Source organism: Sceloporus occidentalis, unplaced genomic scaffold, assembly GCF_023333645.1.
Source record: "Sceloporus occidentalis isolate IW3139 unplaced genomic scaffold, rSceOcc1.0.p SCAF_69, whole genome shotgun sequence".
Classification (NCBI taxonomy): Eukaryota; Metazoa; Chordata; class Lepidosauria; order Squamata; family Phrynosomatidae; genus Sceloporus; species Sceloporus occidentalis.
Genome location: NW_028317049.1, coordinates 2,622,953 through 2,638,449, shown reverse-complemented (window position 1 = coordinate 2,638,449; position 15,497 = coordinate 2,622,953). Strand labels below are relative to the sequence as shown.

At 41.3% G+C, this 15,497-nt stretch overlaps 1 protein-coding gene across 5 annotated transcripts in view; it reads left to right on the top strand.

Annotated features, from left to right (window-relative positions):
• LOC149286400 (rap1 GTPase-activating protein 2) overlaps window positions 1–15,497 on the top strand; it is a 370,335-nt gene that overhangs the window by 21,653 nt on the left and 333,185 nt on the right. For all 5 annotated transcript variants that reach the window (XR_016277602.1, XR_016277601.1, XM_089494081.1 and 2 more), the window contains exon 2: window positions 6,983–7,099. Coding sequence is in view for 3 of the 5 variants with exons in the window: in XM_089494081.1 (XP_089350207.1) it covers window positions 6,987–7,099 (113 nt within the window). In the remaining 2 variants the exon portion in view is untranslated. The remainder of the gene's footprint in view (window positions 1–6,982; window positions 7,100–15,497) is intronic.

Here is a 15,497-nt window from a genome sequence, read left to right as displayed (position 1 = left end):
TTAGAAGCAACCACTATTTCTTAGAGAAGTAATTCCCAACCTTCCTAATGCCACGACCCATTAATACAGTTCCTCATATTGTGGTGACCCCCAACCATAAAATTATTTTCGCCTCGGTTCCTAAGACCATCGGCAATATGTTCTTGTGACCGCTGTGAAAGGGCCGTTCAACCCCCGAAGGGGTTGTGACCCACAGGTTGGGGAGCCGCTGTCTTAGAGCCTTATCACGCTTGATGAATCCCACATAGAAATGAGATTTTAAAAGCAGAAAAAACCTGCAAATGCAGGTTGTTTTTCAGAGGTGTTTATTATTATTATTATTATTATTATTATTATTATTATTATTTATTGTTAATGGTATTTATACCCCGCCCTTCAGCCCTAAAGGCTTTCAGAGCGGCTTACAATTATTATTATTTTTAATTAGATGCTTGCAATTATTATTATTTTTAATTAGATGCTTGCAATTATTATTATTTTTAATTAGATGGTTTGCACCAAAGAGCAATAACTTGAAAATAAAGTGAATGGAAAGTCGACAAAAGTGACACCTTTTACTTTTGGGAAGTTCCTGAAAGTAAAAAGGTATTGTTTTTGTTCACTTTCTATTAGCTTTATTTTTGCGTTATTGCACTTTGGAAGAAACGTTGTCATTTGCAGGGTTTTTTTCCCATTTCTAAATCCCGTTTCTGCCTGGGATTCATGTGATAAGGTCCTTAGAGAGGGCAGGTTGGAGCAGGGGAAAAAGGGAGATAACATCCATAAGTACAGTGGTCCCGCCACATTCGCTGGGGTTAGGAGTGAATGACCTCCATCAATATACAAAAAACACAAATAAAAAAGAGCACCTCTCTAGGAATCTCTAGGTCCTCCAGTGCAACTCTATGGTCAATATCTGCCCGACATTGATCATAGAATCATGCTGGAGGACCTACAAATGCCTAGAGAAGTCTTTTCTCTAAGAACATCTAAGCTCTCCAGCACAACTCCATGGCCAACATCTGATAGAGTTGCGCTGGAGGATCTAGAGGTTTCTAGAGAGAACATATGAATCAAAACCGCAAATAATCAAACCCGCAAAAGTCAAAGCTGCAAATGTGGAGGGCCAACTGTAATGGGAGACCAATTCTAATTTGCATTTAAAACTAACTTGGTAAAGTGTGTGTTGCTAGCACAAAAGATAACTTAGGAAGAACACTTGTCTAAAATGAATGCCCATGTGTTTATTGATGTACTTTTTAAATATTCTGCCCTATCTCTGAGAAGCTCAGTGCATACCTTCCAACATTTCACATATGAAAACCAGGACAAGTGTGACCAGGCAACCTCAGAATGTGACCAAGATGCCAAAAGTTATGAATGAGGAAGAACATCCAAACTAGGAGAGGTCTACAGTCTGTCTCTAGTCCAGTAAGATCTGGAGTGAAATTTCCAGTTAAGGAACCACCACTACAGAAAAAAGAGATTTCACTTCAACAACAGTAAGAACTTCTTGAGATAAGAGCTATTCGACAGTGGACTATGCTTCCTTGAAGAGTGGTGCCATCTCCTTCTTCGGAGGTTTTTAAATAGAGGCTGGATGGCCATCTGTCAGGGGTACTTTGATTGTGTATTCCTGCATGGCAGGGAATTGACTGGATGACCCAACTCTATGGTCCCATTCCCACAAGCTCATTTGTTCTGGGTAGATCCGGTCCGGATTTGCTAAGCCAGTACCAAATCTCCCCGGAAAGAAGTTCCCACTACCCTTTACCTTGATCGTAGCTCCCCAATGCAATTTGCCCCTCTGAAATTCACATTTGCAGAGTAGTGCTTTAAAATGGAGCCTCCTTTGTTGTCAATCAAATTCACCTCCGCTTTCGTCAAAGGTAACGTGTCCTAAACCATTGGCCAATTGAATGGGTGCTTCCCCCCCCCCTTAAAAAAAATATGGTGGCAGCATTCGCATATTCGGTCAAATTTAAAAAACTCCAAATGTGTGTGTGTGTGTTGTGTGTGCATTTGGTCATTACAAATTATGGCAACCCTAAAACGACCCCATTCTGGGGTTTTCTTGGCAAGATTGGTTCCGAGGAGATTTGCCATTGCCTTTCCTCTGAGGCTGAGAAAGTGTGACTCCCCCAAAATCATGGGTTTCCACAGCCTTTCCTCCGAATGCCAGCCTCTAGCTTCCCCTTCGCTTCCAGCCCAGCATCCCCTCCTCTTTGGAACCTCTTTCCTTTCCTTCTCTTCGTTTCCAGCCCAATGCCACCCCCGAAGCCCTTGCCTTCCCCCTGAATGCCAGCCTCTTCCCTTCCCTTCCAGCCCAAAGCATTTGCCTAATCTGTCACAGTAATAATATTAATAATAATAAATGTCGCTTGCAAAGCGATCGGTGTGAGGGGGGGCATGTTCTGTCCACTGCCCACCCTCTGACCTCGGTCTCTCCCCTGAACTTGACCCGATCATGATTGGGACCAAGTTCACATTCACTTGCACCGGGTTTTCTGAAAAGAAACCGGGAAATCCCCGGTTTCAAAAGTCCCGTGCTGAGGGGGATTTGCCCTGGATCGGGTGTGCAAACCCCTGATCCTGGTGTGCAAACACCAGCGCCAGTGGGAACATCCCACTTTTTAAATCCGATTTGGGATTCAGGGTAAAAGGTAGTCAGAATGGCCCCTATGATTCTATGACACCATCCAGTTTCTTCCCAACATCATGCAAAGATAATCCATTATTACAAGTAGGACTCTACCACCACCACAGAATTTTCACATTTAGCAGCTTCCACGCCGGGAGAAGATAATTGCTTTGCCTTGATTAGGAAGAAGTAATTTAAAAACCCTGAAAATTCAAAACCAGCCATCTTCTGACCTCTGATCCTGACCTTTGAGCTCCAGCATTGTGTTCGCAGTGTGCTTCATTTTTTTCCTCCTATGATGTAATTTTTTTTAGCACGATAAGCGCCATCCTTCTAATTAGATTTGCCTAATGTTTTTGGGCTTGCACTCTCTCATTACAGAATAGGAAGAATAGGATTAAATAATAAATGATGGAGCATTGAGTAGTGTTCCTCACTATGGAATGGAAGGTTGTATCTACACTGCAAAATTAAGGTAGTCTTGATACCACTTTAATTTCATGGCTCAATGCTATGGCATTCTGGGATTAGTAGGGTTTTTTGTAATAAATTTTATTAATTTCAAAACAATGTATCAACAACCACATAACCAACAAACAAACAACAAAACCATAGATGAACATAACAAGACATTCCTAAAACCTAAATCTAACCATAAATGACCTCCTTTCCTGCTTCGTCTGATCTGTTTCACATCAATTGAACGTTCCTTTTACTTTTCCTTATATCATAGATAGTTTGCTCACACGCCTGTTGTATAATATAAGTATCTCTGTGGTCCTCCAGTGCAACTCTATGGTCAACTTTAACCAAAAGTTGCACTGAAGGACCTAGAGATTTCTAGAGAGAATACTCTACTAGGCCTTTGTAGCTCCTCTGGTGCAACTCTATGGTCAGTGTCTGTTGGAGGACCTAGAGAGGTGTCTTCCCGGGTAAAAACATGGTGTTTTTGTTATTTGCAGTTTTCCCATATTCATGGGGGTCTTGTGCCCCTGACCCTAGCGAATATGGAGGGACAAGTGTATTCAAATAGTTTGTTCTTCCATTCCTCTATTTCTGGGGTCTCCGTTTTTGCCCCCATTTTCTTGCATATATAACCGTAGCCGCAAAAATCACATAAAACAATAATTTCCCATATTTTGGGGATTTGTAGTTTTATGAGATAGTTAGCCTTCTCTGTCAGAGAGCTCTGGTGCCCCAATAAACTACAAATCCCAACATAGGATGAAGTTAAACAGCATTAATTCTGTAGTGTGGCTGCAGCTGAAGTCATGGAACATCACTTTGTTCCTTGTTAAAAGCACAGGGTCAGTTATAATTACAGATTTGTTCACACAAAGCTTCACAACACTGCTTAGTAGGACTACCAGGGCTTGATTCATTGCTCTAATTTGAGTTAATAAGTTTCGCTATTCCCTGCGACATTTGGAATGATAGGAGAAGGGCGCCCGCTTGCCATCTTTGGGAACAACGGCAAGGAAGTCTTGATGGATGTGTAGTTTGTCAAGGCAGATCATGATGAGAAATGGCAATTCTTTGTGAATAAAGGTCAGTTTTGTTTTACCATGAGCTATGTTCCCCATTTTTCTGCCACTGAAACCTGGTTTGACACTGTGAAATAACACAGAGAAGGATAGCAAAGATGGATGGTTGAATCCAGAGCTTGGAAACATTGCTTTGGGGATAAGAGCTCACAAGAGTTATTCTGAGATTCTGGGAACTACCATCCATAAGTCTAGGAATTTTAACCCAAAAATTGGTCCAAAATTTTAATTCTTATAAATTCTTATACAATTTAATGTTTAATTAAATTTAATTATTATAAAAATGGGGAACCATCCCCTGGGGAAATGCAAGAGTATAATCTGTCCTGGAAGCACTGATCCCTCTCTACTTTTTCATCCATCCAGCCTTAATGTGAACGCAAACAGTTATGCTTTCTGGAATTTTCTAAGTTCTTTAGCATTGTTTTCCTTTACTGTATCCTTTAGATCCTTTATTACATGCCCCCAGGTTTTACCCTCAACGTATCCATGGGTTATATCAGATCCATAATTTTGGCCCCAAAATCTGCCCTCAACTTATTCATGAAGTCAGCTTATAGTCGGGTATGTACAGTAACTTTTCTAAACACACACATGCATATATATATATATATCTTCTATGCCAACATTCTCTGAAGATGCCAGCATTTTCTGCACCGTGTCTCATTGATTTATTATTAAGATGTATTAGGCAAGTTATGAAACAGAGTCTCTTAGTTTTGGACAGATGATGTAATTCAATAAAACATAATGCCGTGAAAATACAGTGTATAGATTTTGCAGAAACACAGCATGAAACCCCTACAATAGCTTCAGCTGCTATTGTTCCTTGGAACCTTACACCAGAGTGAATATTGTTGCTTGGAATCATGGAATAATAGAGTTGGAAGAGACCGCAAGGGCCATCCAGTCCAACCCCATTCTGCCATGCAGCAACTCTCAATCAAAGCATGCCCAACAGATGGCCATCCGAAGGAGACTCCACCAAAATCTCCAAGGAAGGAGTGTGTTCCACTGTCAAACAGCCCTTACTCTAGTCTCTGGAGCAGCAGAAAACAAACTTGCTCCCTCCTCAATATGACATCCTTTCAAATATTTAAACAGGGCAATCATATCACCTCTTAACTTTCTCTTCTCCAGGCTACATATCCCCAGCTCCCTCAGTCTTTGCTCATAGGGCTTCATGGTTTCCAGGCTCTTCACCATTTTAGTCGCCCTCCTTTGGACACATGGCTCCAGTTTCTCAACATCCTTTTTGAATTGTGGTGCCCAGAACGACACAATATTCCAGGTGAGGCTTGACCAAAGCAGAATACAGTGGCACTATTACTTCCCTTGATCTAGACACTATACTTCTATTGATGCAGCCTAAAATCCCATTGGTCTTTTTAGCTGCCGCATCACACTGTTGACTCATGTTCAACTTGTGGTCTACCTGGACTCCTAGATCCCTTTCACACGTAGTTTCATTCAGCCAGGTGTCTCCTAGAATCCTATATCTGTGCATTTCATTTTCCACCCTAAGTGCAGTACCTTACATTTCTCTTCTACTTACATTTCTCTTCTACTTAGTGGGTGTTACACCAGAGGTACAAACCCATCCCATTTCTCCACCCAACCAAGACCTTTCCGGGCCATACTTCCAGTTTGTTTTGCTTTGGTGGTCATTTTCCATTATGTTTAAAATGCTTTGCAGCTTTTTATTTTAAAAAAGCACTGGGGTGCATTTTGTTTTGTCTGAGAACTGGAAGTCAGAGGCTTCTGGAAACAAGAATCTCTATATTTTTTCCAGCTGAGACACTTGGGAAGAGCGGGTCCAGAGAAACAGAGGAAATGGCTTTGGTGGGTCAAGTGTGTCCTGAGGCAGCCGCAGTCCTCCCATCCCTATTTTATGTTTTTTAAGATTAAAAATAAAATAATACAATGCTTCTCAATGCTTTTATTTGACAACACTCAAAAACTACAATCAATAATATATTCACAATTAAAAAAAAACAGTAACACAACATTGGCAAACATATCATACTATTATTGTTGTTATTATAGTTTATTTATATAGCACCATAAGTTTACACAGCGCTTTACATAGTCATCAAACAAGATACAGATAAAACCTGTATCAAAAGCAGCAAAAATTATAAAACAACAACTTATAATAATACAATATGTAAAAAATACATAGCGAATAACAATAAGACTCAAATAGCATGGCAAATCACACTATTGATAATAACAAACAGTCCTTCTTATCCTCGATTTTTGGGTCATATTGTTAACATACACTGTACTTTTAGTTTCATTGGTAAACATTATAGCTACATCCCTCTATCCTATCAAACTTTACTTATCTTATTTGGGGACAAAAGTTTTAAGGAACCAAACCTGTAGATGTATATAAATCCACTATGGATATTCTTCAAAGATATAACCATGTTAATCTGTAGAACAGTATGTGGAGAGGTATTTTAGTCTTAAAGGTGCTACAAAATCTATGGATATTAGTCCTCTTCAGTTCATCAAGAATATTCTGTATGTCTTTAAACATTTAAACCTTTTATACATTTGATACATTTAATTATTTTCAAACTTTCAAAGAAAGAGTTCCTGTTACTGCCATTTGTTAACTGATTATTTTTTCAAGTTTGTTTTAATTTGAAGCAGTGTGCCAACTCTGCCCAGTCTTTTTCAAATCTTTCTAAAGGTTGGTTATTAATAAATTGTGTTGTCTTTCTCCATATAATCATATATCTTCCAAATCCATTCTGACTTCTCCAGTACCTCCTATCCCTAGTTTACATGTGAATCTCCTATTTTTTAGGTACATGAAGGAAGGACGATTTCGGATCGAGGAGAGGACCCTGACAGCGTTCCAGTGGCTCTATTCCCCCCGCCAGCATCGTATTGTTAGCCGGGCAGACCTGGAAGTCCCAAGCAGGTGAATGAAACCCAAGTCATTGTGTGGTGTTGAAATGGAGCGGGTGGGAAGTCTTCACAAACCATGGTACTTGTACAGGAGGGAGCATATGATCCTAGGGAGGAATAAGCACTTGAGAACAAAGAGTGCATTCCTTCCAGGGTTGGCAGTAGTCCAAGCGTGAACTGTGCCTGGTTCTGAATGCCACATTCAAAGAAAGACATTAATAAACTGGAGTGAAAGTTTATAGAATCATAGAATGGTAGAGTTGGAAGAGACCCCAAGGGCCATCCAGTCCAACTCCATTCTGCCATGCAGGAACTCTCAATCAAAGCATCCCCGAGAGATGGCCATCCAGCCTCTGTTTAAAGACCTCCAAGGAAGGAGACTCCACTGCACTCCGAGGAAGGAGTGTGTTCCACTGTCGAACAGCCCTTACCCTCAGGATGTTCCTCCTAATGCTGAGCTGGAATCTCTTTTCCTGGAGCTTGCATCCATTGTTCTGGGACCTATCCTCTGGAGCACCAAAAAACAAGCTTGTTCCCTCCTCAACATGACATCCCTTCGAATATTTAAACAGGGCTATCATATCGCCTCTTAACCTTCTCTTCTTCAGGCTAAACATCCTCAGCTCCCTAAGGCATTCCTCATAGGGTTTCATGGTTTCCAGACCCTTCACCATTTTAGTCACCGTCCTTTGGACACGATCCAGTTTCTCAACATCCTTTTTAAATTGTGGTGCCCAGAACTGGACACAATATTCCAGGTGGGGCCTGACCAAAGCAGAATAGAGTGGCACTATTACTTCTCTTGATCTAGACACTATACTTTTATTGATGCAGCCAAGAATCGCATTGCCCTAAGTCCCTGGATCATTTTCACATATACTACTTCCAAACCAGGTATCACCCATCCTATGAGAACCAGTGAGGTGTAGTGGTCTGAGTGTTGGACAAACCTGGAGACCAGGGTTCAAATTCCTGCTCTGCCATGCAAACCCATTAAGTCACACTCTCTCAGCCTCAGAGGGAGTCAAAGGCAAACCCCCTCTGAACAAATCATGCCAAGAAAACCCCATGATTGGTTCACCTGACGATTGTTATAAATCAGAAACAATCATATTGGTGTACAGTAGGTCCTTGGTATCCACTAGGTTTGGTTCCAGAATAACAAAATCCATGGATGCTCAAGTCCCATTATATACATTGGCACAGCACAATGGTGCCTCTTATATAAAATGGCAAAACCCAGGCTTGCTTATTGGAATTTATATGTTTTGGGGAATATTTTCAAGCCGTGGATGCTTGGATCCATGGATAAAAAAATCCATGGATCCATGGCCAACTGTATTTCGTTTTTCCTGCTTAGATATAAATACTGTACATTGATCCCTGTTGGAATTCATTTTCTTACTTCTGGCCCAGCTCTCCCATCTGCCAAGGTCATTTTGAATCCAGATCTGATCCTCTGGGGGTATTAGCTTATCCTCTCAATTTGATGTCATTTGCTATTCCATCATCCAAGTGATTGATAGCTTTGTCTCTTGCACTTAAAAGGCCAAACTAGGCCTGGTGGGTAAAAATTGCATTGAAGCAGATTTGGGCTAAATATGAGAAGAAAAACATAGGGTGTTTGCCCTTATTCACTAAGGATAGAGGCTGGGTGGCTGTGTCTTGAACCTCACTGGCTTTCAAGATACAAAAGTTGTTGCAAAATGCAGTAATTAAGGGCATCCGCACTGCAGAAATAATCCAGTTGGACACCACTTTAACTGCTCTGGTTCAATGCTGTGGAGTTCTTGAAATTGTAGTTTTGTGAGACATTTAGCCTTCTCTGTAAGAGAGCTCTGGTGCCACAACAAACTAAATTCCCAGAATTCCAAAGCGTTGAGCCATGGCAGTTGAAGTAGTATCAAACTGGATTATTTCTGCAGTGCAGATGCAGCCCAAGATAATTCAACTGGGGAGTACTTGCAGGAGACACTTTGATTGCAATTGGTCACCCCTTTTCTCATGTCTTAAAACTACCTTGTTTCAAAGGGACAGGATGAAGGGGTTGGTGAACACTTGCACTCCCTTTTTCTTCTCCTGGGATCTGGATCTGCAATAGTAGAAAACTGAAAGTGTGCATATTGTTTACTCCAAGGAGAAGGCTGCTGGCAGGACCCAGGCATGCCCCGTTTTCAGGCGACGTCTACGATACTGTTAAGCTTTCCAAATTCAGTGGAGAAAATGAAGGGAGATGGACATTATAGTTTTGTTTGACATAATCGTTATACTTGCTAAACTAACATTCAAGCTGAAATATACATAGCCTTTCTCTTTCTACTTCTTGGAATGTTGTAATGCTATTTTTTCCCTTTAAAAAAAGGAGGACCTACAAAAATGTATACCTAGGGAAAAGGTTACATATATTGGGGAGATGTTGCTTATATTCAAGGAATATAACCCACACACACATATATATATATAATGGGTAAGTGCTTGCAAAAGTTGCATATGCTAGAGAAAACGGCATACAAAATTGTGCATACAAATATATAGAAAAAGAAAAAAGAAGACCAAATGCATGCGTGCACATATATATATATATATATATATATATATGCATTTTTGTCTTTCTTTTTGCAAATTGATACCATAATAGGATGGAAAGAACTGGATTAAAAAGAGAATATTAGAGAAAGCGAACAGGCAGATTTGTCCCTCCTTAGGCATGTATGGCTTGCTATATCTGAATCCCTTAAAGCTAAAGGAAGATTGGAAATCTTATTAGGAGAGTCTGTGAGCCTCCAGATGTTGTTTGACCAAAATTTACATCATCCATGATTAGGGATTGAAGTGAATGTTGCTGGATTTCATCGTCTTGACAAAAGCAACCATTTTACCACCGCTCATGTAAAATGAAAAGCACTTCACCTCAAGCACCTGCACATTTTTGAGGAGTGCAAGGTGTTTAAAGGAAATAAAGCACACGCAAAACAATGTGTGTATATTAAAATGCCAATATAAAATGTACATGTTTTACAAAATGCATACACATTCTTCCATTATTTTAGGCATGAAATACTGGAGACGTAGAGCTGAAGGGGGGCTCGCAATGTATATTAGTTTTTAAATGCGACATGTGTGTGTAAATAGGGGAAACATGCAAAAACGGGTTTGAATTTCATTGTGGGAGGAACAGACAACAAACGAAGTCTTGCAATCTGATATGAACCAAAGTACAATAGCAGCCAGAGTCTACAAAACCAGCGATCCCTTTATCAGACCAACCGAAATGCACAAAATAGTCTTACAATCTAATATGAATCAAAGTACAGTTACATCCAAAATCCACAAAACCAGTGATCCCTTTATTGGGATGTCTGCCTGTCTGTCTGTCTATCTATCGTTCTATTAGCAAGATAAGCACATGCATCCTTGGTATGTTTTTTAAATATCTCTGCCTGATGAAGAAACCAGTGGAGCTTCGAAAGCTTGCAGCATGTATTTTGTGCATTTTGATTGGTCCAATAAAGTTTATCATGGTTTTGTGGATTTTGGATGCTTGTGTACTTTGCTACATGGCCAACATGACTACTCCTGGATATGTTTTCTCCCCCCCCCTTTCTTTTTTTATTGATATCTTGCATATAACTTGATCTTACATACAACTTAACCAAAAAGGCAGTATAACATTTCTTACATATAACTTAACTAAAAGGGCAGAGATTACAAAGATTTACACTAAACAGCATATACACTGTACATCTTTATATTTCTTTCTTTCTTCTAGTCTTTTGTAAATCCTATTAACTTCCTTATTTCTCCACCATTCAAATGCTATTCAAAAACTTCCTATGGGTAGTTTTAATTTTAAAGCAAATATAGTCAATTTAATCAATTTTCTACTATTTATAGATATAGATAACTAAACACAGTAATCAGTTCTGTATAAATCTTTAAGTTCGCCTCCACTAATTTTTATTTCTCTATTCAATTTCTAATTTGTATGTCAATGCAGACCGTTCTTTTCACCACTTACAGTATCTATGTCCTTTTTGTTTAGTATTCCTGTTAATCGATCTAGTTCCTTCATTTCATATATTGATCTTCTATTCTTGGGATATGTTTTCTATAATACGAATCAAGGACAGGAAGAAAACGCAGGTGGTACAGTCGACCCTCCATATCCACGGATTCAGCTATCCACGGCTTGAAAAATATTCCAAAAATATATACATTCCGGAAAGTGAACCTTGATTTTGCCATTTTATATAAAGAGACACCATTTTACTATGCCACTTAATGGGGCTTGAGCATCCGCGGATTTGATATCCACAGGGGCCCCCAGAAACTAAACCCCAGCGGATACCAAGGGTCCACTGTATTTGGAGAAATGTTAGGAAATTGATTTCCTTTCTGTCTCCCAATACTTGGCCATGCTGGCTGGGGATGAAAGGAGCTAGAGTCCCACAACATGGAGAGGTCCATAGATTGTTCTAACCGTGAAGCATTTTGGAGACAAGGTAGTCATTCCAGGTGATGGAGAAACATTATAACATCCCCAACCGCATTGAGACTGGCTCTGTGGGTTTTTCTGCATCCAGAGTGATCACAACTTTTTGCTCCGAGAAGAAGCTGATGGCAAGGAAATCGATCCAGCCGCTAATGGAGACGGCCGGCTGACTTTGGTGAATCTCTGAAGCTTTTAAGAGCAATTAAGTCGTCATGCTCTGCCTCCAAATTCCCTGAGTAAATATAGGCCTTTGCACAGTAAGGACGGCTTGTTTTTCTTTGGCAGATAAGTGTGGCACTAGGATCCCTCCAGAACATGCTGTACTTGGGAGAGCCATTCCTGCCAATGTGGAAAGGTTGGGAGGGAAGGAGAGTTGGAGATGGAGAAGAGATGAGGAAGAAAGAAAGAGGGAGAAGAGGAGGAAGAGGGAAAGGAACAGAGGAGCCAGGAGAACGAGAGAAGCAGAAAAGAAAGCTTGTTGGTCTTAACTGCCTTTGAGTAGACCTAGGTTCATACAGTCATGGAATCATAGACTCAGAGTTGGAAGAGACCCCAAGGGCCATCCAGTCCAACCCCATTCTGCCATGCAGGAACTCTCAGTCAAAGCATCCCCATTGACAGATGGCCATCCAGCCTCTGCTTAAAGACCTCCAAAGAAGGAGACTCCACTACAGCCTCTGAAGAAGTTTTGTGTTCCATTGTCGAACTTACTGTCAGGAGGTTCATACAATCATAGAGTTGGAAGAAACCACAAGAGCCAACCAGTCCAACCCCATTCTGCCATGCAGGAAATCCAAATCAAAGCATCCGTGACAGATGGCCATCCAGCCTCTGCTTAAAGACCTCTAAGGAAGGAGACTCCGCTACACTCAGAGGGAGTTTCTTCCACTGTCGAACAGCCCTTGGGGCCCTTGGGGTCTCTTCCAACTCTGTTAAGAAGTTCCTCCTAATGTTGAGCTGAAATCTCTTTTCCTGTAGCTTGCATCCATTGCTCCTGGTCGTGTTCTCTGGAGCAGCAGAAAACAAGCTTGCTCCCTCATCAATATGACATCCCTTCACATATTTAAACAGGGCTATCATATCACCTCTTAACTGTCTTTTCTCCAGGATAAACATCCCCAGCTCTCTAAGTCATTCCTCATAGGGCATGGTTTCCAGACCCTTCACCATTTTAGTCACTCTCCTTTGGAGACGCTCCAGTTTCTCAAAGTCCTTTTTGAATTGAGGTGCCCAGAACTGAACACAGCATTCCAGGTGGGGGCTTGACCAAAGCAGAATACAGTTGTTCCTCCTAATGTTGAGCTGTAATCTCTTTTCCTGCAATTTGCATCCATTGCTCATGTTCTAGTCTCTGGAGCAGCAAGCTTGCTCCCTCCTCAATATGACATTCCTTCAAATATTTAAACAGGGCTATCATATCAGACCATCCTAACTTTGGTGTTCAGTGCCATACCTTTGCACTTTAGGATCTTGTCTAGCTGTCCTTTCTTAGCTGTCCTTCTTCTTCTGATTTCTTGACTGCAGTCTCCGTTCTGGTCAAGGTTTGATCCTAGCATGGTGTGGGCAGGGCCAGCATGGTGAGTGTGGTCCTTCCCTGCTAAGCACTCAACATGTGGGAAACAAACTTTCCAGGGCCGGAAGTGCAGCAACAGTGGCGCCTTTAATGGCAACAAGTAACTGAACAGTGCAGCAACATAACACAACTCCTAGTCCAACCCTAGTCGAACAGTCCTCATGTTGCAGGCCCTACAAAGAAGCCGCGTCACCGGCGTTCCCATCTCTCTGTCGTCCACCAGAGTACTTCTCCAAAGCCTCCCTCTCTGACTTCTCCCAGTCCTGTGGCTCGGGGCCCTGTTCCCAGCGGCTCCCCTTTGTGTCCCACCACTCTCCCTCCAAGCTTCCCAGGTCTCTCCGTCTCCAGTCGCCCTCTCCCAGGTACAAGAATTTGCCTTCCTCCCTGGGGTCTCTTAGCCTTAAGACCTCATGGGGGCCGGGACCCCAAGGGCTTGCCCTTCCTTGCAGGGACACCGGTCTCCCAACCCTCTGGGGGCTGTGGGTTACCTTTCCTCTTCCCAACTCGACCACCTCTCCACATCCTTCTCTTCCACGTTTTAGCCCTCTCTCCGCGCAACTCCTCTCCTGCTTACTTATACCGCTTTGGGGCTCCGCCTCCCTTTCCTCTGCCCCCTCCCCTGGGGCCTTCTTCCTGATTTCCTCCACCTGGTCACCCTCACTCCTCCCAACTCTCACAGCATCAGGCTCTACCTCACTACACATGGGAAATAATTGACTATTCCAGTTTCCATATCATGTAGAATAGATTCATGTAGATCTTCTGTGGTTATTAATTTTTAGAGGCGAGAATGCGACTTAGTATTCCTCTTTTCCATGCTATGAAGTCTGAGAAAAATAAAATGAGGAAAACTATTATGACAGTAATAATTATTTCATATTTTCATGTAATTTCTCTAAATATACTAAAAGGAAATACAGGATTCATCCTGTTAGGGTGAAACTAAGCATGATATTCAACAGACCTTTGAGTCCTTAGGATTGTTGTCTTTTAAAATATTAGCACCCACAATATAGATCCTTTGATCTATATTAGGATTGAGGTATGGGCAGCGTGGCATAGTGGCAAACCTCCTTTGAACAAATCTTGCCAAGAAAACCCCATGATAGGTTTGCCTCAGGGTCGCCATAAGTCAGAAAATGATTTGAAGTCATGCAACACCAACAGAAAATGCCAATTGTACGCTTCTTTGTTTTATAATGAATTATTATTAGAGATGGGTGTGCCTTTCAACTTTGCTTTCTCTCATTTTCCCCAGTCTTAATGTGCGCTTTTTTGGGGGTTCCTATTTCTGCATCAGTTTGTATCATAGAAAAACATACAGACCATCTGTATGAAAATTCCCATGAATTTTTGAACACCCTTTTCTTAATATGCAAATTTTTGTAAGTGGCTTTCTGTAGTATTATATATATTGCATTCCTCTCTTTGTACCTCCCCTAATATATGAATTTATGTGCCTGCGTCCCCCTAATGTACACATTTTGTACCCATTGCAAAATCGTGAGAGAAGTGCAAATAATGAAAGAAACCGCATTCCGCTTCACATATTGATTCAGGAAGTACAAATCTGATGAGTTTTTATCCAAATGAAATTACTCCCCAGCTCTAATTACTGTTCCATTTGAGGACAACATTAAAGACAGACGGCTGTGGAGATAATTTTCCCGGAGCAAATATAGAGCTTTTTGCCACTTTGCCAATTTATTACTTTTCTTGCATAGATACCTTTTGCAAAATGCACGTGGAGCATCTTTCAGGCAGAACCACAACAAGGTGACAGACAGATTTCTAGCCCAAGTCCTATGAGTCCAAAGGTTGAAGGGTTGCATATTTTTAGCCCAGACTAAACATGTGTGATATTGGGCCCAAACAGACAGGTCAAAATAAAGCTGCTTTGGGCCACTTTGGAGGTATGCTGTTTAAATGCTGCATGCGTCCTAAGAGGCTGGAAGCCATGCCAAAGCCATGCTCCAGTCCTTAAGGACTGGAGCGCACCTTTGGCGCAGCATCTGGAGTCTTAAGATGTGTGTGTCATTTAAACAGCATACCTCCAAAGTGACCCAAAGCAGCTTTATTTTGGCCTGTCTGTTCAGGCCCATTGTAACTATATTCAAATACTTGAATTGCTGTCACAGAGGTGATGGAATCATAGAATCATGATGGTCTCTATTGTTCCAGAAGATAAAACCCAAACCAAACAATGCAAATTACAAGGGGATTTTAATTAGCCCTAGGATGGTATCTTGATGGTATGAGATGCAGAACAACAAAACAGCCTTACTTGGAAGATGCTGGACTTGGTTCCTTTATAGGATTTTACAGCAATGCCAGTCCTACCATGAT